The 24,848-nt window shown below is 43.3% G+C and overlaps 1 protein-coding gene across 3 annotated transcripts; it reads right to left on the bottom strand.

The window, feature by feature from the left end:
• Positions 1-329: 329 nt before the first annotated feature.
• MTHFS (methenyltetrahydrofolate synthetase) lies at positions 330-24,033 on the bottom strand. Of its 3 annotated transcripts, XM_068410646.1 has the most exons (4): positions 23,891-23,964; positions 22,956-23,093; positions 20,109-20,373; positions 330-1,131 (listed from the first exon to the last, which is right to left on the bottom strand). In XM_068410646.1, the coding sequence occupies exons 3-4, from the start codon at positions 20,317-20,319 to the stop codon at positions 908-910; spliced, it is 435 nt and encodes a 144-aa protein (XP_068266747.1). In that variant the 5' UTR covers positions 20,320-20,373; positions 22,956-23,093; positions 23,891-23,964; the 3' UTR covers positions 330-907. The 3 variants fall into 3 exon arrangements, with proteins under 3 accessions (XP_068266747.1, XP_068266744.1, XP_068266745.1); XM_068410643.1 differs by lacking the exon at positions 22,956-23,093 and having other exon boundaries at positions 23,891-24,033; XM_068410644.1 differs by lacking the exons at positions 22,956-23,093; positions 23,891-23,964 and adding an exon at positions 22,368-22,633.
• Positions 24,034-24,848: the final 815 nt, after the last annotated feature.

Here is a 24,848-nt window from a genome sequence, read left to right as displayed (position 1 = left end):
AGCTCCGTTGATGTCCATGGCAGGCCGTGCCATACGGCATAGCGCTGAGCCTAATGTGATCAGTGAACTCCAACAGCCCTGCAGACAAACCTGGAAATAGGTCTGCCACACACAAAGCCTGCGCCAGCATTGTGAAAAAAAAACACAGCCCAATTTTCTCATCACATTTATTTCTCAAAGGTCTTGAATTGTACGAGTCGGTCTCCCCTCTGTAAGGCAGCACCGCAGAGCTGTGAGGAGCTGGAGGATGCTCCACCACATGCACCAGCGGCACCATTACTCTCTTGTATTCAGATAAAGGAAAGAACCATATATCAAAGCTACGGACATGAACCTTTTTTTATTAACAGATACTCCTTTTATTTTAAGACAACTTCAAGGAGCCAACAGTCAAAATTATTGTATACACTAAAATCAGTTAAGGCTTTTTTCTAATCATCATTTTTTGCCCAGTTTACTATAGGACTTATCTGGCATTTTCTTGTTTTGCTCATGGATGCACATAATATTTAAGTACTAAGAACTTTTACCATAACACGTATCTAATTCCAGAATGGATCAAGAACTACATTAGTAGACAGTTCACTGAAACAATACAACTGTTAAGTATCAAGTAGCTCATTCCTCAAAAGTATGATGACGAGAAATGGTTGTTACTGTAATAAACAGTCACACATTCTTGTTTCTGTTGATTCTAGAATAAGAATTCACACCAGATACTTCCTAATCAGAAGCAAATCAATGCAATCCTCACTACTATTACCACATTTACACTGTTTTTTTTTGTTGTTCAAACACAAGTAGTATATTTTATTGCTCCCAAATATATGACTATTAAAAAGTCATGATTGATGGATCTGATGTCTTTGGTTGGTCACGCTGAAGGTGGGCTGGTATCAAGATACTTTCAGCAGTCTTCGTAAAGGACTTCATCTACTTGGACATCATTTTCTGCCACAGGCACTGATTCACAAATCTGTTCCCTAAAAGCCAAGGCAATTGTGTAAGGCTTTCCACTGGGATGTTTCATACATCTTTCAAGATAGGTATCATAATATCCTTTCCCTCTTCCCAGTCTGTTGCCTTTTTTGTCAAACCCAAGGCCTGGCATGAAGATAAGGTCAAGACCCCCTGTAGAAAAATGAAACAAACATTAGTGGATGCACTGTGATTTCCTCATGGCTTGACTACATCCACATAACTTCAGACATTTGCAAAAATGCAAGCTTTGTGTTTTGCAAAATGCTTCCCTCTCTTTGATCAGATGAAAAATACTTTGAATATTAAATCTGTAAATTTACATTTTCATCTTATCAATTGCATACTAGATCAGCCGTAAAATAATTAGACCTTGAAAAGCTAGAAGGAAGAAAATCTACCTTATAACAAATTTCTTTTATCATTTTAACCCCACACTTCCAAATACTAATGATTATGACTCTAAATCCAGGCAGAGATTGAACTCGGGGAAATTAAATGCAGGAGGAATCAGAAAATCAAATGAACTTCAACATCAGACACAGAAATAGAAAAGGAAGAAAGAATGCAAAGAAGATGCATAAGAGAGAGAGAGAATCTTCTCGACACAACCGTAAGATGTCATGAACCTTTGCTCAACCTCCCACAACCAAAGAGCTTTGAACACAATGTATTCTGAAAGTGGGTATTTTCCCTCTTATATCAAGATCAGGATTTGAAGGCTTGTCTCTTCATGTCAGGTTCCCCTTCTCCCAAAGGACTTTCTTCCTGAGCCTCCAGCAATTGTCACTGTTGCTCCAGCAGCACACACAGCCATTCTGCTCGCCTGCCCTGAATATCCCTCCTTCTGGAGGGACGTATGGGTTCCCCGAGACTCTTCTGAGATTGCACTTGTTTGGAACTCAAAATCAGTTAAAAAAATGAAACAAGCTGCATAAGCTGCCAATCATCTGGACAAAACAAACCCAACCGGCCGGTGAAACCCTGACAAAAGACCCCACCAACCAGCTCCTGATCAAAAGGCAAGGTCAACTAAGCCCGTTTTCTTGCTTTGTTCATAGTCTGTGAACGGATGTGGAATGGCGTCATGCCAGGTAGCAAGCTACAATTTACGCTTGGCTGCCCACTTGTTTCAGGAGTTGATTCACATCGCTGCCAGGTAGGCAAAGGAAACCGGCTGCCTTGCTGAGCGACTGCCCGGCATGGATGCAGCCAGCGTGCAGATTCCCGTTACTTATGCAAGGCTTGTTCATTTAGTGTGAGAAGTCTTGCAAGGACATCCTCTAAAAAAATGAGCTTGGCTGGCCTGGTACTGACCGCTGAACCCAGGAACATGCCGCTAACTAGTTTCACAATGCAAAGTAAGTCTTTCATTACTTGCTGCTGTAGCGGACAGACACTTAAGAAAAGAAGGGCAGGAACAGTAGCGGAAAGCCAGTGCAGACTAAAACACAGCTGACATGAGTCTGGAAAGAAAGAAAATACTGCATTTCAGTCCACTGCTGCTTCTTTCTTATGGGAACTGTACTTAGCCTCAAGCAGCGTTTCCATAACTAGCTTCTGCTCCTTCACCAGGGCTAGGATGTGTTAGGTATTTTTCCGCTTTTTCTACATCCAACCTACTCCCTCCCGCCGTTTTGGATTGAGCTGCTCTCTCTACATCTAGCTGAGGAATGATGCCCAACATTCAAGGAGATGTGTGGCAGCATGTACTGGAAGAGCCAGAGCTAAGCAGAGTTTTTGAATTTCCAGGGAATCCCGTCTGAGATCATATATCAACTCTGAACTCAGCCTGGAAGAGCATGTTAAAAGTTCACATAAGACCAACTCATTTGCACACACTTCCCAGGCTCCTGGAGATTTCCTTCTACTGTTCATCGTTCAGAAAAGAGTCACTGATGCGAACATCCATCCATCACGACCTGATAACTTAATTAGAACATAGATATAAAATATGCAAGGCAACTCAGCGTGAGATGCTTAGGGAAGATCAATCTTGCAAATCTGGCATCATACAGTTAAGAAGCGTGGTTTCTTTAAAGAGGTCAGGGAAGTAAGAGGAGGTTGAAATAAAAGGGATTTTGGCATTTGTTAGCCAAAGGGCAGACCACAGAACATTACTGGTTGAAATAAAAGGGAGTCTGAGTGTTTTACCACTCTGCAGTCAACTTTTGACTCATAGGACAGACAAATGGCAAATGGCAAACAAAGAGGAAAAGAGGCATGACAGCAGAAGTATGGTCTCACCTGAAAAAAAATGCCATTTTTATGGTATGGCCATGTACATGACGCTGGACGTACCATGCCACATCTCCTCAGTTTGCAAGGAAAAATATGTATTTGCCAATTGTCGGGACGAGGACCTAGAAACTGGCTGATCTGCTCCCCATTAGCATGGTCAGTAATAGATTCTGCAGGTCAAACCCTCCACAAGTTACTCTTGTGTTCACTACTTATCCTCTCCATGATTTGCCTCACATCGACTTCACATAAGTATTCGGGTGGCCCAGAAACCAGCATGTACCACACTAATGATGCACAGAAAGAAACACACTCTGCCTTACACTTTTTTTTTTAGCTGTCTTCACTTCATGTGACTCTCATGGCAAAAAGCAGGAAATACTTGCAGTCACTACTGTTGGCAGGTAAGAATGCACACAAGGGGCAAATCTGCAGAGTAAAAAGGTGCCATTTCTCCTTACATCTGTATTACAGAGAGGAAGAAGAAAAGTCAGGGGAAGCACTAAGGAAAGAGGGAATTGGCAGGAACAGTGCAGGGAAGAATGATATTTTCTGTGTAGTTTAAGTGATAGCACAGGGCACACTCGACTGAATTTAGATGTTTTAAAGCACTGTGTTTTCTTCTGGGTACTCTGGAGAAACAGTCTGTTTTAATGAGTCAGCTCCTCTATAATCATGGATTTTTTTATGCCGAATAACTCAAACAAGCTTGTGCAGATATCAATATGAAAAATGATGCTGTAAATACTGTAATAGTAACCCTTATATTTTTCTTCCAGTGGAGCACTGCAGTACTGAATGCTTTTGCTCTGACTCACAACACGCTGTCTGATATCCAGGCAACTCACACCGCACAAGATTTAAGTAAAATGCCAAGCAAGACTTTTGGTAGAAAAATGACACAGCTACACCGCAAGGAGCCCGAAGGCAGTTCAAGCACCATTAGCCCCAAGTCCTGCTCCGGGATCTAGAACGAACGGCAGAGAGCTGCATGGAGAAAACACTTCCCCGCCACACAACTTGGGGAGCAACAAAACCTCTTGTGGTGCCTGCGGCAGCGTGGGGGAAGAGCTGCCACAGGATGAGAGGTGACACACAGATGAGACCAAGATTGCAGACACAGATGAGACCAAGATTGCAGACACACAAGATTACTATCAGCAATGAAAGCACATCAACAGGATGGCAGGTGAGGGTAAGAACATCTTACCCCTCTTGGCATGGGGCCCTCATGCTCCCAGGCCCTTACAGCCCTGTAGGACCACTAGTCGCCACTCAGGATGCCCTGCAGGCTTGCTCCGTTCTCACATCCTACTCCTCTTGCTCCCACAGACCGCTGTGTGAAATGGCATCCTTGTCCCTGAGAAGACAGAGCAGGTACTTGGGCATCAAACACCGCATCAGTTTTTTAGTGCCTTGTAAAACAGTCTAAAAGAGGTCTCATGATCTCCACTTATTTCTGTCCCTTTCCTTGTAACGTCCACTGTCCCCTCTGTGTCCGTAGCCATTAACTGTTGGTTCTTTGATCTCTGAGGTTCCAGGAGCCCAGGAAAGAAAACCCAGAAAAGCACACCCACAGTCAAGCGGGCTTTTGCTATAGGTAATCTGTGCTTCTCCTGGAATACTTGCATGTGGTCTGCAAATTGCTGAAGGCTGAAAACACTGTCTCAAGGAACTCAATCCCGGGGTTTCTATGTACAGAATATCAAAGCTTGTTATAAACTTTAATTAAGCTACTGGCTATCCCAGTAAGGTTGGCAATTGTGATGACAGTCACCTAATAGATGCTGTATGACATGAGCTCTTGTAGCCACAGCTCCTTCAACTGAGTAGTACCGTGTATGAAATAATATACCCTGACTTATCTATCAATGTGGGCATGCAGCCATGCTGACATGGCCACACAGGTTTCATTTATACTGCTAAATACATCAGGGCCAGAAAACAAATTGATTTACATGAGCACGGCTGGTCAATACTGTTTAATTGTCAGCATACTGCCTGGCACTGCCGGTCCAAGTGACACCCATGCCTGCTCCAGGGTACAGGATTCCCACGGGCAGTAGACAGGAGAGTACAGGTCTGGTTCCTTCCACCCTGAGCAGTCCTCCTACACCAACAAAACTGGCTTTGCTCCTCCAGACACAGACACAGGCTTTCCCGCCACATGTCAGAATATGCAACACAAATCCTCAGACTGATGCTACAACACTACTGCTGTGATGGTCTGCCGTAAGGCCTTACATTATTAAAGATACTATGAACTAGGAAAAAGAGTGGCCTTAGGGCCACAGAGGTATCACGTGAGACGAAAAAAGAAGAGACAGGCCAAGTTCTGTGTAGTGTGTACAGGACTAGTCTGTGTGACTTAGCCCTGCGTTATTTAACAGCGTAGATACAGTCACAGCTTCAGAACCTGCCACGTGGGTGTACAGGCACACTCTATTCGCACTGACTTGCACGTGTCTATGTAGACATACCTTATGTCACAGAGAAGTGAAATGACTTGCCCAAGGACTCAGGAAATGTGTGGCAAAACTACATGCAAAAGGCAGGTGTGCAAGCTGTGCGTCCCCTGCCTTAACTATCAGACCAAAACACTAGCATCCCCTCTCTGGTGTTTTAAATAGGAACACACGGTTCCGCTTCCTCCAGGCTGCTGCGGTGAATCTCCTCAGTTCGGTAGTGCATTTCTCATTACCCTTCATGATGATATCAGGTCTGATTTGTTCCCCAGGGAAGGATTTTCTCCTTGCACCTCATTACCTCTCTTCTCCTTAATCTGATGTTCCTATTTGAAACGCCAGCCGGCATTTTCAGAAGTGTTCTTGACAACGGTTAGTTACAGAAGAGTCCATCAAACTGCACAGATATAGGTCATGTAAAGACTGCGTGGGACTTGTCCTGCCCTCTGAAGGAGCAGCCAGCATGGCCCCTCTCCTCCCAGGTTTGAAGATGCTCCATCAGTCCACTGACACCCACCATGTGGGGTCATTCATCTCCCCCTGCACAGCTAGACAGTCCTAAGGGAAGATGAAACCGAAATACTCTGTCATCCCACCTTCTCATCCCTTGCTGTCACTTGCTTTGTGGACACAGCGAAGTGCCTGGGACCCATCAAAGTGGGAGCCAGGACTCTTTTGATCCTCGCCTCCAAAGCACTTACAAGAGGACAAGGCAGAGGCCGAGCTGCAGCATCTCCTGTGTTCCTGTAAAGAACGGCAACATGCTCATAAAAATCATGCTCGCAGCACAGACGCCTTCTGAGCTCAGGGCTACAAGAGGTCAATAGCAATCAGCTCTATATGCCACCGCTGCTGCTCCGCACAGCAGCAGCTGTGCAGTTTGAGCTTCTCCCTGAAGCACAGAAGTTCGTGCATCGTTTACTCCATTCCCACAAGGATGGCTTGATCCTCCCAGCCTGGTACCTTGGGCAAGAACGTGCTCTTCAGCGGTTGGGTTTTTTCCATGCACAGCTCGTTCTGCGGTGGTAGGGAGGGACTCCCCCTGCATCGCTCGGATGTAAACGATTATCACATAAGGTGCAGGACCAGAAGCACCACGACAAGAACAACTTTCTGCTTAAAGGAAAGGAGCATTCATGGTGCTACGCATGCCATAAACAATGTCGGATCTGTCTACGCACAACCTCTGCGGAGGTGACAAATATTTGAAAGCTGTTTATTTACAAGGAATGAAAGCTTCCTTTGGCCCTTTTCTGATCTAGCAAGGACCACAATGGAGAAAAAAAAAACAAACCCTTTTGCAGGAAAACCTTACTTTTCAGAATGAAAAGGGCGCAGTAACCACCTGCTGCCTCTGTATCTGCTACCCTGGCACACTCAGTCACTTCATCCTAACATTGAAAGTATCAGTCTTGGTGACGCACAGGGTATAAGCCAATGAGTTGCAATAACCCAGAAAGTTCTAATTAATGACAGAGTCGTTATTGTAACTTTAATTATTGTCAGCATCGGCATAGACAGATAGGCCCCTTGGGTAGGTGTTAGCTTCTGAACATGTACTCTATAGGGCACAGATCATCATCTTGTTCTGTATTTACACAGCACCGAACACTGTGGTCTGGGTTAATCACCAGACCTCGGGGAAAACAACTCCACAGAAGCAAACACTTCACTTACGCTGCAGCAAAACAAATCCCTTCCCCTGTATGATCAGTGCTAAGCCTTCTCCCTAGAACGGCCCGGGTGCCCCTCGCAACACTCCTGAGGTTGCTAACAGCTTGGTATTTCCTTCCAGAGAAAAGTTTTCTGCCCTTTGGAAAAACCCTGCCCTTGGTTTCAAGCGCAGCATCTCTGCTACAACACACTTGCCTTGGTATAAGGTCAAAAAGGGAAATGCCAGATCTGTTCACTGCAAGCCTAATCCAGATGGTACCAAGGTGCGTGGTTCCTGGAAGGGCTGGGATTGCTTCCAGAGGAAACCACCTCCTTATCCTGACTAAGCCCTGGAGAAGCCAGATACTGTTATATCCTCATTCAAATGAGCAAGGAGACAAAAACACTACCCTTTGCTGCAATTGATAAGCATTTGAAAAAATGTCATTCATCCAAAACCAATGATGCTGACTTCTTCCACTAACACAGGGGATCACAGACAAGAACAGTTACATTGCCTAACTTTGCCCCAGCCAGTCTGCTAAAATGTAAATACAATCCCTTAAACAGAAAGGAAACTCTTATCTGATAATTTTGATTTGCTCACATGATATAGCCTTTGAAAATCAATATCAGAAGCTCAGCACGGATCCTCATCTCCTTGGAAACCCAAGTTACACTGCAAGGATCAGATCCTCAGTTACCGTACATCAGCATTGCCCCACTGACTGCCCTCTGCACCGACCTTGGAAACTACACAGAAAACATCCCGAGTTCCTGACACGAGTTTGAGAAAAATAAATTCTTTTCTCTTGTAAATATTTGTTGTTGGTTGTTCATCAACAGCTCTCCTCTAGTGCTTTCCTACAGTGCTCGCTCTCTACTCTCCTTATGATCCCAAACAGTCACCTTAACAGGACTAAAAGTTGTGTTTCATATTAGATTGAAAAAACAGCTCGTTTTAAACTGCAGTCAGTAGCTTTCCCTCCAGGTGTTTGCCCTGTGTGAACACCTTTAATGGTGCAGTACCACAGCACTTCAGCAGGACTCACTGTTTTCTAACCATTCATAGACATCTGTTGCTTTAGAAGGGAAGCCAGAGAGGTGCTCGCTTTACATCCAGCACGCACTAGCCAGGCACAGGAATCAAAAATCAAAGTATCACATCCAAATCCCCCAGGCTCCGTCCATGGTCTCCTGCCATGGGGCACACCATGAGGCTCTCAAGGCTACTGGTCACCTCATCCAGGCAGAAATGCTTTTAACACCAGGGGCAATCACTTGCTTTATTTTCATTCCTATTTGTGTATGGGAATTGCAGGCACGAGGAAGGTGTTTTGTCCTTTTGTCTTCTAAAAAACTTTTAACTCATGTCCATGCATACCCATAACTCACCAATCTACTTTTTACATACATATAGATGCCAAGCAGACTATCTCCTCTGCAATCCACGTGCCCCAGGTAATTGGTCCACTAGCATGACTGAGACAACTTCTGTTATTACTTCAATAAAATATTTTGCAGAAAATAGAACTGTCAGCAGAATCCACAAACAAGCACCAAGCAACTCAGCGTTTATCGGTCTACTCATCCATGTCAGTGCTTCGTGTCAGCATGAAACATTGGTCTCCACAGTGCACACTTGCCCTTCTGAACTACAGCATAATAAAATATTTATACTTCTCCCTGAGAAGCTACACGATAGCCATCAGTCATACAGGTTTAAAACAATGGAGTGGCTGCCACTCTCCCGTTATTAAAACTGCAAAACACACTAATAAAGCCGTTTGATCAGCTCCTGTGCTACTAAGCTATGATCAAGCAAACATCCTCCTATTTCGAATTCATTTAAAACAAAATCTTACCAATTTAGTGCCAATGCATTTGAAAAGTAAAGTGCATTGCACAGCGTCAGCTGTAGTACGTCAGCCATGCAGGAACAAACCTATCCTGCTCCACAAATAAATATCCTTTCATGTGTCATCAGGGAAGCTACTGTATAAGGCTCAGACTTGTGTTCAAATTCTAGCTCATTTCACAATGTGGGAAGGCTGTGCGAGACCATAACCATCACACTCATTTCCCCTGAGGTTTAACCTACAGTCAGCTGAGGTCTTGTGTCTCATTTCCAGAATATGCCAAATGTCTACCTAAAAGAAAATTTGAACAAGTACTTTTCTATTTCACTATTATTCATCGGGTCTGCGTAAGCCCCGTAAATAAACCATAATCACTCAATGCCACCTACAAAAATGTCTGGTTTTGCAAATTCAGAGTAAAGGAAATAATAGCTGAGAAATGCTTTAGTTATCAGTCCGTGGAAAATGACTTATCTACTCCCAATATTCATATACGTGAGCGGAGTTAGAACAGTCTGATTGGGAAAACATGGGCAACGAAAAATGTTTGGTTCAAAGGCTTGCACCTGGGTTGTCCTGTGATTTTAAACCACCAAAATACCCTGAAACAAGATGTACCAAGGAGCAATTCCAAAGAGAGGACAAACGGCATTAGAGCCACTTTACAGCACATCAACGCATCTTGTTAAATCAGCAAATGCTGACTGCAAATCTGCTCCTTTAGAGATGCTCACAAGGCATTGGTGCTTGAATTGTTTATGTCGGGATTGTCCTAACACTGCTGCAGCTTAAAATACAAGGATCTTCATGTATCTTTTAAGGGTTTTCACATTTAATTCTTTAAGATCTTATCAGCTACTCTTCCCATAGTGTTTATCTGAGCGCTTATTTAAATACTTCCACTCAATACATGCACATGTGCACTATTGCATTTCTTCACCCTTCGTCCTCTTTTGCATGCTGCTGTCTGGATATTTTTCAATCAAAATATGACAGAAGTGAATCATTTGGGGATTTTTTCAATACATCATGCATCACTATCAATATTTCCAACTCCCTTTGACTCACTCAGCAAATAGCCTATCGTAAAATATGCAGAACTGCTTGTGAAATATAAACGGTTAAGACACCAACCTCTTCATCAATGCATAAACCTGACTCCTGTAAGGAGTTACACCACTGGACAGGAACATTAGGCATGCTTACAGGCAGGGCTTATTGAACATGTAGAGTCAGCTGGTCTGGAGGTGATGGCACCCTCAGTGTTAGTGTCAAACGTATCAACATCACAACAGCTGAGAAATCCTGCTTCTTCTCTCACAAGATTTTCTTTTACCTTTTTAAGCTTGCACAGCTTAAAAAACCTGACTCTCCCAGGAATCCTCCACCTCCCTCACTCCAACCTCATATTTTTTGGAGACATTAGGCTGGAGCACTTGTTCTCCTGTGTGTGTGACTACAATGCCTGGATGAGATTTTAATTCTAGGAAAACTTCCTAAATGACCCCAGTGCTCCACAGTAAATGTATGGAACACTGACACCTGCAGGCAAAAGGCTTTATGTCACTCCAGGATGGGAATTTGCCCTCCATCTACACCCCAAAAGCTGCTTCCCATCTCATATGCACAAAAGCCAGCACAAACAGGAATTGAGTCCAGTTATGATGCCAAACATAAAGACCAAGAGCTATCCTTACACTGTCAAACAGCAGCGTGAGACTCCTGCTCCCTGAAAGCCCGTGGCTCTCGGCCAGGTCCAAGGAATTTCCCACCGTACAGGGGAAATGACAATGTATTTCGAATCTCAGCAAAGACAGCAGGGATTAACTGTGCCAAGACGACAAATCTTTTGTAGCTGGAAAAGTGCTGACCTGATTTAATAGCCCACTAAGCTGGCAGAAAACCAATCCTAGGAAAAAGAAAGAAAAAAAAAGTACTAATTTTCTGCCAGATACATGAACTGAATCTGCTCAGCAGTGAGTACCGGAGATGGCACCGTGGTTGGAAGGATGAGGGGAACACAGAGCTGGAAGCAAGAAAAAGGCAGCAGGACTGCCCCTCCTGGCACCAGCCCGCTGCTAGCAGGGCTCAGCTGTCTCACCAAACAGCATCTTCAATCCACATTACTGTACAGAGGTGGGCAGCAGGAAAAAGCTTCCTCTCCTGTTCTCCAGATTGTCCAGATGTTGTACAAAAAAGCACTGAGATGAGCTTGGTGCTGGCTTTTGCTTTCCAAAAATGAAAATAAAGGAAGACAAAAATGTCTGTCTGGATTAATGACTGCAGCCAGAGATACCTGCACGTTTGCATTTCCCCTGTATGAGTTTGTTGTATAGACTCATGCCACACTCCAGAATTGAACCTAACCTCTTACTTGCTTTTGAGAGACTCCTGTCTCTAGGAAACAGTATGAAGAAAATGACAATGCTACTGTTCACATTCACTGTAGCAAAATTAGCCCTCTTTGAAACAAAACACTTGAGAGTCACTTGCAGTGAATTTAAAGCCCTTGCCTATGTTGCTTTCACTTCTCTTTAAACTTTAATTGATTACAGCAGAAGTAATCTTTTTAGTTGTTTTGCTGAGTGCAAGGAGAATGTTTTCTGCAAGAAGGCAAACATGGATGTGACACTTAAGATGATTACAAGGAAAAGCACTCCTTTAAAGCCTTAATGAACTTTATGAAAGTAAAAAGCTTTAATGTTCCAGAGCTCTCAGCCCTCCAGGTTCACTGCAGGATACCCTGGCACAGGCTGTATTAAAATTAAACCACACAGTGTTCACTGTTCAGTCTGCGCCAAGGAAACTGAGGACATAAGGACACCAAAGGGCAGTACAATGTGATGCCACATAAACACATCAACTTTTGCATTTTAGAACATTTTTTCAAAAGCCTTTCAAAGAAAGAGACTCTTTGTAATCACGCCATACCTGTTTGTGAACAGAAGCCCCGGGAGAAGCTCAGCTAAAAGTGTCTGCATTCACCTAGCAAATTGGGTGCTGATTGTTATTAAGCTGTTTCAGAGAGTTGTGGATGCTGTGCAGACATCAAGGGGAAGGGCAGACACCAGCTGCAGGGGAGAGCAGCCCCAGTGCCAGGGATGGAGACCCACATCTTTCAACTGAAGGCTGGGGTGCAGAAAAACCCTGAGGAAAACAGTTGCTACCACAGCTGGGTCCAACACTGAAATATCTTATTTCCAAGCAAGTATTTTCCTAGCTCCACCAGATACTGAACATGTTACACAGAAGAATGTAAAATTATTCCATAGAACTTTAATACTGGAACAGGCATTTTTGTAACGACACATCGTTTTGGGATACCTGTGTGTACACCAGTAAAAAAGATGTGCCCAGTGAGCTGATTTGAAAAGCAGTGTTATGGTATATACAGAAAAAATTAACTTCTGCAGTGCCATTACATATATTTCATAGTATTTCTTTACCTGGGCATAAAATGTTCTCTCAGGCATCTTTTCTCCAAAATAACATCAGAGATTGCAAAGGTTGAAAGAGCAATGGCTGGAACTCTTACAGATCTAAAAAAGCTTCTGTATGAGAATAAGAAAATGGACAAAGCCTAATAGAAAAAAACACAATTGATATAATACAGGTTTAACAAAACAATGAATAATAAAATGAAACTAAATCAAACATCCTTATTTACTTCTCATCATAGAAGCATGAGGTATCACTTGAACTGAAAGCAGCAAATCTAAAATGAACACAAGGAACATAATATTTCACCTAGCATAGGAACATAATATAATATTAACATAATAAGGAACATAATATTTCACATTACAACTAACTAACCAGTACAACTTACAGCTGTCAGAAGGCAGCAGAGCCAAGGGCTTAATACAAATAAAATTAGATGCTTAGAGGAACACTCTGAATGCCCACAGGTAAAGAAAAACCAGAACCTGTTTGCGAGGGGTTAAACCCGGGACTGGAGCTGCAGAGGTAGGAAGAAATCTCAGTTATTTCTACACAGCTACAAGTTGTGGGATTTCCTGAATCTTGTTAAACACATGATGCTGGATTGTATGTGCTGTGCTCTGATCCCGCACTGCGTGAGGGGAAGCATCCTCTCTCCACAAGAAGACTCATCACCAGAATGTTAATGCCTCACTTGAACTGAATTTGTTCTCCTTATGCATATCAAAATACTATGGCTCATTGTCTCCAGGCAGAAGTTCATTCCAAACTTTAAATCATTTCATTAAAAAATAAATTACATTAAGAGCTAAGCCTCGATTTTCAATTTCGTGTCATGCCATGCTCTCAGGTTTTCTTTTTTATGACCAGTGTAAAAAGATTTAAAATTATAATCTATCCCTTGACATATATTGTACTATAAGTTTTAATCAAGTCTCCCAGAGGAAAAGAAAATCTAATAGTACCCTCAATCACTATACAATCTTGTTTGGGGTATTTTTTTGTTTTTTCCTAAGCAGTAATATTTAACATTGCTGCTTTTCACATACGCATACATTGTTTATTCCAGATACATTCCAATCTGCATATACCTCATTTAAATATTCACAGTTACCCCTGAGAATTATTTACTACATGTCTTTTTTCAGAATGATTAGCACCATTTTGTATGGTCCCATTATGCCTTCATGTACAGCTATACAACATCTAATGGAGCTGAAGTAGCATATTAGACCTTCCCTGTGCTTCAAGACGTAGCGTTTTCTCCTCACACTGTTTTTGATTTCTAAACTCTAATGTGCCTCATATTTCAAAATCTTCACATTTCTGGTGCATCTTTTTTTTGGGGGGGGTGGAGGTCCAACCCATTATCTTTTTTTTCCATCCCATTTTATTTCGCAGCTGTAAGTTAAACCTATTTCTCTTAAGACTGTATTGCCACCACTTCAGTCACACTTCTAAAGAACTGTGCTAAAATTTGGAATAACTAAGAATACTGATGGCATCACAAGGCCATCAGTCCTGGCAGCAAATGCAGCCTCTTCGACTGTATGAATAACTAGCAGGAGTTTAAAGACAGGTGAAAAAGAGCTTCTGCAGACTAAAATGTCTCTGCAAGGCAGATCCCAAGTGTTCTGGAAGTTATAAGGGCAGAAAGATATAACTACCCTAACCTTAAAAGCCAACACTCAAAAGGTTATGTGAAAACAAAGCTGCAATAAGTTGCTGCTAGACACGTTAGTATTTCCTCACTTTTGTTTGAAATTTGGATCTTTCCTTATTATTAATAATAAATATACTGTTATTTAAAGCACGGATTATCTAGTTAATATTTCACTAGTTGTCTTGAAGGTGCAACACAAATATTGAGATCAGTAGGCCACCAGAGTTTCCAGTACTAAAAATGCCAGAAGTCCCCAAACTAAATTACAAAATACAACTCTAGTTTTTAATACCTTCATTTCTGGGAGCAAAAATACATTAGTGGAGTAGCAGCAGATTATTCAGCATTCCCCATTACATATAAGATGCTCTATTTTCCAGTGCTGACATTTTTCAGCTTGGGTATTTATGCCAAGCTGCGAGGGGGTTATGTTTCTTTTATTTCAGGAAAAATGGTTCACTGGTCTCTAAGAACAAAGCTAGCAAAAAACAACCGGGAAAGCTCTGTTGCTCCATGCTTTGAGGTAAGAACTTGAAATCTTGCTCTGTGTCAATGATGTGGCTTTAGCCCCATTCAAATCCATCTGAGCTGGGCTTATACAATGTTGTAAATGTTTGAAAACCCGCCATTTGCACAGGCTTAGGGAAGGCGTGTCATGGTGAACCCTGGGCCTCTCTGAAGATGCCACCCTCTCCATACAGCTGCTGGAGTCACAGTGGCGTGGGTGGCCTCACGACCCTCTCTAGGAGCCAGTGCCAGTTTACAGGGGACATTCTCTCCATCCTGGATACTCATTCCTACCTCACATGCATTGCACTGATACGGCCTCACGGTAAACTGGATCCACTCATCTGGGTTAAAAAAATACCAACCAAAACAGGGTGGAGGAGAGGAGGAAAATACCCTTCGTCCAGAGCAGCCCGCTGATTCAGTTTACCATGGAGAGGCAGGGATATGCTGAAAACACGAGGAGAGAAAACTCCTTAAGCCAGTATCGCCACAAAGACAGAGCACAGGGAGCTGCAGGCTCAGCTCCTCCTGCCAGCCCTGCTCCCAACTTCGAGGACTCCAAAGGACTTTCATTTCAGTGGCCGCTCCTAGTACTGCTGCTGGGGCAAGACTGGGAACTGAAACATGGAAGGAAACGAGGACTGAAGTTTCACTAAGACTTTTTTTGGCCTGCCACTGGTTTACGCAACCCCTCATCACCAGCTTTCTACCAGCCCTTCGGTTGCATCAGTCCAAATCTGCGTGGTGGCCCTGTCTGAGAGAGGAAGAGCCTTTTATCGGTCTGGGGATACTCCTAACCAAGGCTGGCTTCCCAGTATAGCTCCCAACGTGGCTGCAGGGGCATCTGTGCTGGCACAGGAGAGAAGGGGTGCAGACAAAGAGGAGGAGAGAGGGCAGCAGCTTATTTAATCAGGCACTGCCCAAAAGAAACAATCACAAAATAAGGCTTTTGAACTGTTTAGTACAAAAGGTACTATTTAACAGAGAAGGAGTTTTTCTAAGCCAATGAAAAAGAGAAGGAAGCCAGAACAGTGGGGAAGGAAATGAGTAAATTGGGACGGGGAATCTTGCATGTCTGGAAGTGGACAAGTGAAAGAAGACAAAGCACATGATCTCGTGCCTTTTGGCAGAGGCAAGCTATTTATCTTGGCTCAGCTGCCCCTGAAATGACAGGCTAGGACTGAGAGCTGGAGGAAGTGGGGAACGTGGTCAGAAAGGCCACAGAAGGACACTTGGAGAGTGAGATTCAGATAGGTTGGGCAAAGAGCAGAAGGATGGAGAGGGGCACTATGGTGGCAGAGAAATTAAAGCTTGGAAAGGGGGGTCTAGCCCAACAACAAGAGAAGCTTGGGAAATTATCATTCTGGAGGGAAGAAAGAAGATGTCGTCATGTTTGGAAAAACAAGCAAAAGAGTCTGTGTTCACTGGGGGCTGCTCCTCTGCACAGCCCAGGCTGGAACTAGGATCCTGAGCCTCTGCTGCTTCTCCATCAGCAAATACCAGTTAATGTCTTTAAGTCATTGAACATTGTAGTGATGAATAGCCCATACAGAAACAAAGACCTCTGTCTCCATACCAAAGTTTGAATAATACACGGTAAAAAAGGCCTGCAGCTCTAACTTGAACAGAGAGAAAGCAAATGACGGAGCGGATACTTGTTAGTGGCATTCATTAACAGCAAGCAGTGTTCACATTTTGCATCTTTGAAAGAGCCCAGATCACTGCATCTGCGTCCACCTTTGAACGAGCTCTGATCTGACAGGCAAGGAATATGTAATAATGTACTTAAAGACCAGGGCAGAATTTACACAGATAAAGAGGCTGAATAAAGTTTGTACACATAATCCTGTTTCTTGCATTTCTTAGGAGAGCACCTCACAGTTCATTATAGTAAGCAGATTCAGAGCCATAATTTCTAATAACTCTTTATTTTTCAGCCAAAGAAAAATATCTAGGCCAAAACCCCTCTCCCCATCACCCAGGTGAACGTTTTAAAGTTGTCTATAATTTATTGTACACCTTCAACTACTAGTCAGTAGTTCAGTTCAGTTATGAACATTTAAGCACAGTATTTGCTCAGGTCCAAGACTTCCAGCTGAGATTCCTCAGTCCAAAGTTGGCCACCTGCCTCCCTTCAAAGAATCCACCTCCAAGAATTTTACCATATGGAGATACTCAACCCAGTCAATTTTTTCAAGTCTCAGTAAGAATAACCTATTTTTTCACAGGAATAACTTTGCTTTTCACACACAGTTCTCAGAGCAGATTTAAGTAATAATAAATAACATTACAAATGAGGAAACCCATGTCCAGCCCGCTGAATCACACCGCCTCCCCAAACCACATTGAAATTAGAGCTGCTGGGGAAGTGTCCTTTAAATTTCTGTAGGAGTCGTGATAAAAAGCAAACAGGGAGCATGGTTTTATCTGATTTACTCCTTCCAAAGTTGTGCAAGGTATCTACACTCCTGTAAACAATTACTGCAACCCGCCTGAACTTTCGCCAGAAGTATTACCTTCGGCAAAACCCGATACCGGTGCACTTTTATACTTCTGATGGGTAAGGACACAGATGGGAATTGGTACCTCTTAAGAAAATGTACCACTGGCTTGCTCCAAAAGTTGTCTAAATCTTTCAGCAGGTATAGCTGGAAATGAACCTAGTCATGCACCTACATACACCCCTACTCCAAACAAAATACCTGAACTTCTTCCACCTTCGCTCTTTCTGTTATGGTGTCGATTTAGCCTAAAGAAATCAACTTTTCATATCACAATTACTGTCACCTGTGCATGGCAGAAAAGATGACAGACTTTCTACTACCAAAACTGCAGTGATACTTGTTTATGACAACAAGGTGTAATATGGTGTATTGCCAAGATGAAAATGGGTAAACCCTGATCCAACAGAAGAAGGACAGTCTCCAAAAGGAGGGGTTCATGTCTATTCAACATAGCTTGTCAGTACTAACAAATACTGGGAAACTCTATGCAAAAATTATACCTAATCTTATATTTGAGCTATTCTTCACAATAACCATGCCTGAAGTTTTAAGGACAGTGTGAATTTAAGCTTTTTGTCATGCAAAATGAATACACTCAGAAGTGACATGACTTATTTATGTACCTGCAGGGTATTTCTTGGAAATTACATAGCAACTTATGCCAGCAATGGGAACATTACTAATATAACACCGTGTTATCTCCTTATAACAATGTAAATGCCTCGGATCACCACTGTATTTGATAACATCACAGAGATAAGTGTTTCATCCATGCATAATTCCAACAATGGAGGATGGATGTAGTAGCGAGGCAATTTGCATTCCTGCAAACATATCAAAATTCAAAAAATATGATAACTGACATGAAAAATATAGCAAAAGGAATTTAAAGACACACTGAGATGCAGTGTGTGTTTCTGCGGGGACAAATTGGGAGGGGGTCTGATTATGCAATAGTGAAAAAAACCTGAACTTATTCTCTAATCTACAAAAACTGTCCAAGGATAAAGGACCAAGGTCTCACTTCCAATCCAAACTGAATTACTCCTAAGTTACTCAGTACATACAGACTAAAATGAAGCTCCAGAACAAGTCTGAGATGGACATACACCAATTGGTACAACTGCCACTTGTAGCTCCCTTGGCATCTCTCTGTAGACTGCTGTAGCTCTCTAGCATTGCTCTCTGCCCATAACCATGCCCTGGTGCAGAGAACAAAACAGCAGCTCCAGAACTAGCCAGGTACCAAAGGTCACTCCTGCCTTCCCCCATCTTCACCACGTGGCACCTGGACCATCCCCAACCGATACCTCCCAGTGCACTCTACAGCAGGTAGTCCTTGCTCCCATCATACCTAAAACTGTGTGTTTATTCTGTGATCTCTGCAACAGACTTGTTAAATTCAATTAACAGCAGCTCATCAGTACAAAAGCTTGTCCTGAGTGCCTGAACTAAGCTCAGTCAACAGAATCCTAGGCATTTTAAGAGTTACCTTCAAAAGCCCCGAAAACCCACCAATATACACAATTTTTTGAAAAAAGTTAGGAAAACAAGTAACAGTGCTAAATATTAAATATAAAAAAGATGGTTGTATGAAGCAGTGAAATTCCTTGCTAGCTAAAATGTGGACACAGAAAGATTTTGCATTAGGAAAGAGGCAGAGATTGAAAAGAGAAATAAACACAGTGCAGTGTTCTGGGAAAGTACATTGGCATCCTAAAGCAAATAGAAACCCAAGTTCAACCAGAGTCATAAATGTTATATTCATTTATCAAGCATTAAAAAGCTGGTAAGTCTGTGAGGTGTGGTAGCCGTCTGCATGGTGACTTTCCACCTAGAGAAAATTTTCACAGACTGAGGTTTCAAGCATGAGTTCAACATGAGTCTTCTATTAATAATATTAAATATTTCTGCAGATGTTTCAGGAAGATATTAATGTGTTTACAAAAGGTATGAAAATAATGAATGCAGACACAGAAAAAGTAAGTTTGTTTACAGTTTTGTAGAAGTTGGGGAATTTTAAGTTAAGAAAGAGAGAGGTTATTTTGGGACCAAAACACAAATGCCACTAGCTAGATCTAAACGAATTTTCAACCCTATGAAGAATCCAGTGTCTGAGACGCCATTATAAGATCAAAATCAAAATGTGAGAGAATGATCATGGAAAAGACTTTGCAGTATTCATCCAAGCCTACCAGAAAGCCCTTTAATTTTCGGCCTAAGGTCTCAGTCTGAAGAGCTGTTCTGCATGGGCAGGCTCCATATCAGCACTATGATTCACCCATGCAATAGAATTTGCAGGATCAAAGATTTCAGAAAATTCTCGTGTCAGCCTACAGGCATCACCTGAAAAGTTCCCTAAACTTCAGGCAGTGCAAACTAAAGTTCTCAGACTGCATCCTCAAACTGTGAATCCCCCATGATTTTCAATGGTAGCCCAAGCCACTCCTGGCAAGCCCCTGTCTCCTTCATGAGCCTCTAGGTTATGTTTGCCAAGACTGCGTTGAGGATGTCCATGAACCAGACCAAGAAGCTGATTTATCTGGAGCAGTGGATTTCCTTCAGCTGGATCAACCATGCAGTCTTGTTCCTGCCCTGCTGGCATATCACAGGGGTGGCACAGGGTAGAGAAAAACAGGCAAGAGAAAGCAGCATTACATTGACTTAAGCACCTCTACAACACATAAAACCAAAGCGTAACATTTCATTTCACTCTTGCTATCCGATTATTTCCTACTGGCCTTCAGGCTACTCCTGGCTCAACAACTCCATAATGCAGGAAGAAAATGCTCACCACCAGCAAGAGCCTCCTCTCTTGCACTGTCATCATCACGAGGCTGAAGAATATTCCAGGATGTCAAAGTAAGTGAAGAAATGTCTTCAGCTGATGATAACTTCAGCATATCCATTTGATTGCTGAGAGGCTTGTAACGTGGGATGAAACACTCTTTGCCTTGCTTAAAAATGTCCTTAATGATTTCTTCTGTCCGAATTTCATCAGGCATGCTCAGAAAGATTGCAATTCTTTTGGATCCTTGGTACCTGGGATGGCCAATCACCTACATGGGAAATTGATGTAATCAATAGATGAAAAGTGTACGAAAAGATTGACTTACTTTATTTTAGTTCAACACACAACTGGACCAAAATATCCATTGAGAAGGGTAGAGATACAAACTACCACACATCGTAAAGAGAATAAACTGACTTTGTTTCCTACTCTAACATTTCTATCATCAGCAAAATCAACATAGGTAAATTTTTGCACCCAGTGAACAAAACATTGTAACACAGGTTTGGGCCACCAAAAAACAATTTTGGAGACAATCTCCAATCCTTTAAATATTTGTGCCATGTAGTGCAGACATCCTCCAATGCCCAACATCACTGGAGAAAGATACTGCAGGTCAGAACTGCCAGCTTATGCAAGACATGAGGTTTTTGCATTCCTTTTCTTCCATCCTTTATACATGCTGCATCTCTCATCCAGGCCTAAGTAGAATGAGAACCACATCAATTATAGGAACTCAAAAGAAAATTAGCATCAGAGCAGATGACTGCAGAGCACAAAGTCTTCCACGACCAGGTCCCTCTTTCTTTCTTTAATCTGAAATGCCTTCCCTACAGCAAGTTTAGATACATGACTTCAAACATCACCTGCTTCTAATGGCTGATCTTATTACTGCACATTTTTCAGAGCTTGAAGGAAAGACAGCCTTGTCATTTTTTGATTTTCATGAGGTTTTCTGTGCTGGGCTTATAGAAGACTGAATATAGGAAGGAAAATTAAAAACACTTAGATGGTGAAACAGTGTTAACAGATTCATACCTCACTGTGTCTCTGCCCCATTCCAGACCAAATTCCACATTAAAATTTGAGGGGAGGTTTTTTAAAGCTTTTTTTCTCGTTCTCTAGTACCTTATGTATTTTGTTACTTACATCTGGACAAAACAAATACAAATGTGTCCCTTCTCATTTAAATGTGATTTATTCTTATTCTACACACTTGCAAAAATCTGTCAAACATATCACACAATTGAGAAACTGTGCTTATCTACGGAACAGAGAGCACCAAATCCTCTGCTCTGTGTTTGCATAACTGCAGGGCAACTTGCTCTTCTGAGCTTTACCCTTTGCCCTGGCCCTGTTTTGAAAGATAAATGCCCCTATCTGAGTTGAGATACAGTTCTCACTCCTTTTTTTTTTTAATTTCTTTCCAGCACAGCAGTTAAAAAGCCCAGGTGAAATATTCACATGATGGATATATTTTTGTAAGGTGAAAAAAATAACGAAACACTCTGGACCAAATTATGGTAATGTGTTGCTTCGCCACAGAAACGTCTTAACAATTCAAAACCATATTTTACTTTCTTTTGTGATTTGCCCAACCTTACATATGGATTTTTCCAACTAAGCGATTAAGCTCTTAAACAACAGAATTTCCATGGCAGCTTTGGTTTGAAAGAACGGACTATTTAGTCAAATTGCAGACGCCAGACTAGGCCTCTGATTCATGTTGTTGAGGGCCTCCAGAGCTGAACCTTCTCATGGGTTTGGGGAAGAGAGAAACCAAGACAACAAAAGTCTCCTCTTTCAAAGTGGTGCTGTGTGCTGTGGGCACCACACAGGTCCATCCTGCTCTGACGTGTCCAGTAACACATCGATCATGCCGTGGAGAAAAAAATGAGGTTGAAGATGTAAAACCACATGCTGTCAGGAAGGCACAATTTCGGATGTTTTCAGAACTGTGAAGATGAAGCTGCTATGACTCGGAGCAGTTTCTGAGAAAAGCAAAAAATTTCGACACTCAACAAATATTATCTGCCCTTCGTTCACCAGCTGATGGCTATTTTTGCCGAATCAGAGCATGCAAACAGCATGACTTTAATCATGAACATAAGCATTAAAAAAGAATAATCATCCAGAAGCTAATTAAATACTAGTGGCTAGGTCAGCCTGTGAAGCAATTTCACTTTGAATTTAAAGATCTTTTTTGAGATGAGATTTTACGACTAGAAATATTGCTCAGGTGTTATAGAATAACCTACTCACTTTTATTAGCTGCAAGCACTGATATACATTATAAAGCCACATCTTCGGCCTTATATGGTTCCAAATATTTTCTCAGCATTTTCAAAAATTCCTTCATGTCTGCTGTATTACACTCCTGTAAGGAAGCTGACTCTACTTTCTGCCACTTGCACAATGCCACTCTGTCTCAAGCAAGCTCAGGATTTTCAGTTCGTGTCAGATTATTAAAATGGCAAGGTAACATGAATTTATATGTCATATTTCCCGATGCTTTCTTTTAAGCAAAACAAAAGCTTTATCTTTTAGTGTGCTCTCACTAGCAGAAAATGAGTGCTCTGTTGCTGAGTTTATCAGCTGCAGTTAGAGAAATGCTGAGGGCTTCTAAAAATTCAGTACTACACGGGCTAGGTGCTTATAAAGCTCTCAGCGGACTGCATTTTTGAAGAGGATATATGCCAGTATTTTCTAAAAATTGAGACATTTAAGTCTAGGTTGTGCGGTTACTAAAATGCATTATTATGATAGTAGGACATTACATATTTTTTTTAAAAAAAAGCATTCCCAATAAAAAAAAAAGCTTAAGTGAGTTCCAGTTAAACTTGCTATGACCTGAAGTTTCTATGGTGCCACATCCCATCCATGAAGCGGCTACACATTAGTATTAAGTGAAGTCTATAAAATGATTTGAGATCCTCTGGCAGGAAAATAACAATATAAATGTAGATCATCTGGAAGTACCCAACGGTGCTGCAAAAAAAAAGAAGGACTGTGCTCTATTACATGCAGTGACTGCAAAATAAAATTTTATTGCGTTTATTAAAATGATAAAATACATCTATATAAAAACTTTGTAATTCAAATGCAAACAGGACATTTCAAAAGTACATGCCGATATCATGCTGTGCCAGGATACTAGTTAGGTAAACCCTGCTTTATGTCTTTTTAAAGTATAAAAATTATATTAGAAATAAAATTGCATGGAAGAAATACCACTGAAAGATACAGAAGGGAAACGACAGCCAGTTAAACAAAGCCAAATAGAGACAGTTGTGAATTTCTGTGTGCATTGCTGGGAGCTGGCCGTAAAGCCAGCCCGATGTGAAGCACTGGAGACAAACACCCACCACGAACCCATGAGAAACCCCGCTGGTTTGGGGTTTATGGCAGTTTGCCTCCAGTTTCACAAACACCCCGTGCTTTAACTGGATGATGCCTGGCGCTGCTCACTGCAGTCACCGCACACACCAAAGCCACCGGCCCCGGTCCCCCGCATGGATTAGGAGTGACGAGGGGGGAAGGCCGGGGCCGAGGCGGAGCTCCCCCGCACCGGCTCGGCGCACAGGCCCGAGAAGGCCGGGGCAGCGGCCGAGGAGCCGGCGGGTCCCCTGAGTCACCGCTTCGGTCCCCGGCGGGGGCTGGGAAGTCCCCGGCGGGCTTCCCCGCGCAGCGCCGGGGCCGGTCCCGGCGCCTCGGCCCTCCTCCCGCCCCCGGGCCGCTCTTCCTGGCAGCCGCCGTGCGGCGGCAGGGCCGCGGCCCGCACCCACCTTGCGACTCAGCAGGCGGGACTGGCGCTGCTTCTCCGCCGCGCCCAGCGCCCGCAGCCGCTGCCGCAGCTCCCCCCGCAGCGCCCGCTTAGCGGCCCGCAGCGCCGCCGCCATATCGCCGCCCTGCCCCGGCAGCTCCATGCGCCGAGCGAGCGCGGCACGCAGCGCCGGCCTCGCCCTCGCGGGCCCCGGGGGTGGCGGCGCTGCCGGGCAGGGCTCCGGGGGACGGCCCGCCGCCGGGCCCCGCTCGCCGGGTGTCACCGGCCGCAGGGTCGCTGCTGTGGGGCCTGGGTGGCTGCCATCTCCGCTCGGCTCTGGCCACCGGGTGCTGGAGGGCCCGCGTGGGCCCTGCCAGCCCCCTGGGCAAGGCCCATCTTTATTTTTTTGGCTGGTGTAGATTACGAAGAACTTCCCCTTTCCTAATTTCGTTGTAGAAAGGGAAATTACATTTCAGCGGGATATTCTACCACCGTGTACCAAAGGGTTTCATATCCCCATGGCATCCGCCGCCGGGCCTGGGCCGTGAGGGAGGTGTCGCGAGTGAAGGCGCACAGGCGCGATGGTACAGGCGCACGGCTTGGGACGCCATCGGCCTCGCAGCCCGGGCCCTGCGCCTGCGGGGAAGGTGTGCTAGTGTCTGAAGGGAGATGCTGGAGGCTTTGTTTGGCACATTTAATGATCCAAACCAGCTTTAAGTGCAGAAAAGGACGCTTCTATAGGAGAATAGTTGTTTTCGTAAATCTGTTCTATGTCGCATTTGGTGACATCTCAATTTAGCTATTGTGCACACTGATGAAGTCATCAGCTGTCCCACTCTGCAGCTCTTTGACCTCATCTTTTGCTGTAGAAACACTAATGTGTTCTCCTCTGTGTCTCCTGACAGCTGTAAGGATCCCTTAAACAGCAGTGCCCTGGGACCTGGGACACTACTCACTGTCATGTGTAGATAACTTCATGA

This window comes from Nyctibius grandis, chromosome 11, assembly GCF_013368605.1.
Source record: "Nyctibius grandis isolate bNycGra1 chromosome 11, bNycGra1.pri, whole genome shotgun sequence".
Lineage (NCBI taxonomy): Eukaryota > Metazoa > Chordata > Aves > Nyctibiiformes > Nyctibiidae > Nyctibius > Nyctibius grandis.
The sequence above is the reverse complement of the archived record's forward strand: the minus strand, read 5'-3'. Positions and strand labels throughout refer to the sequence as shown.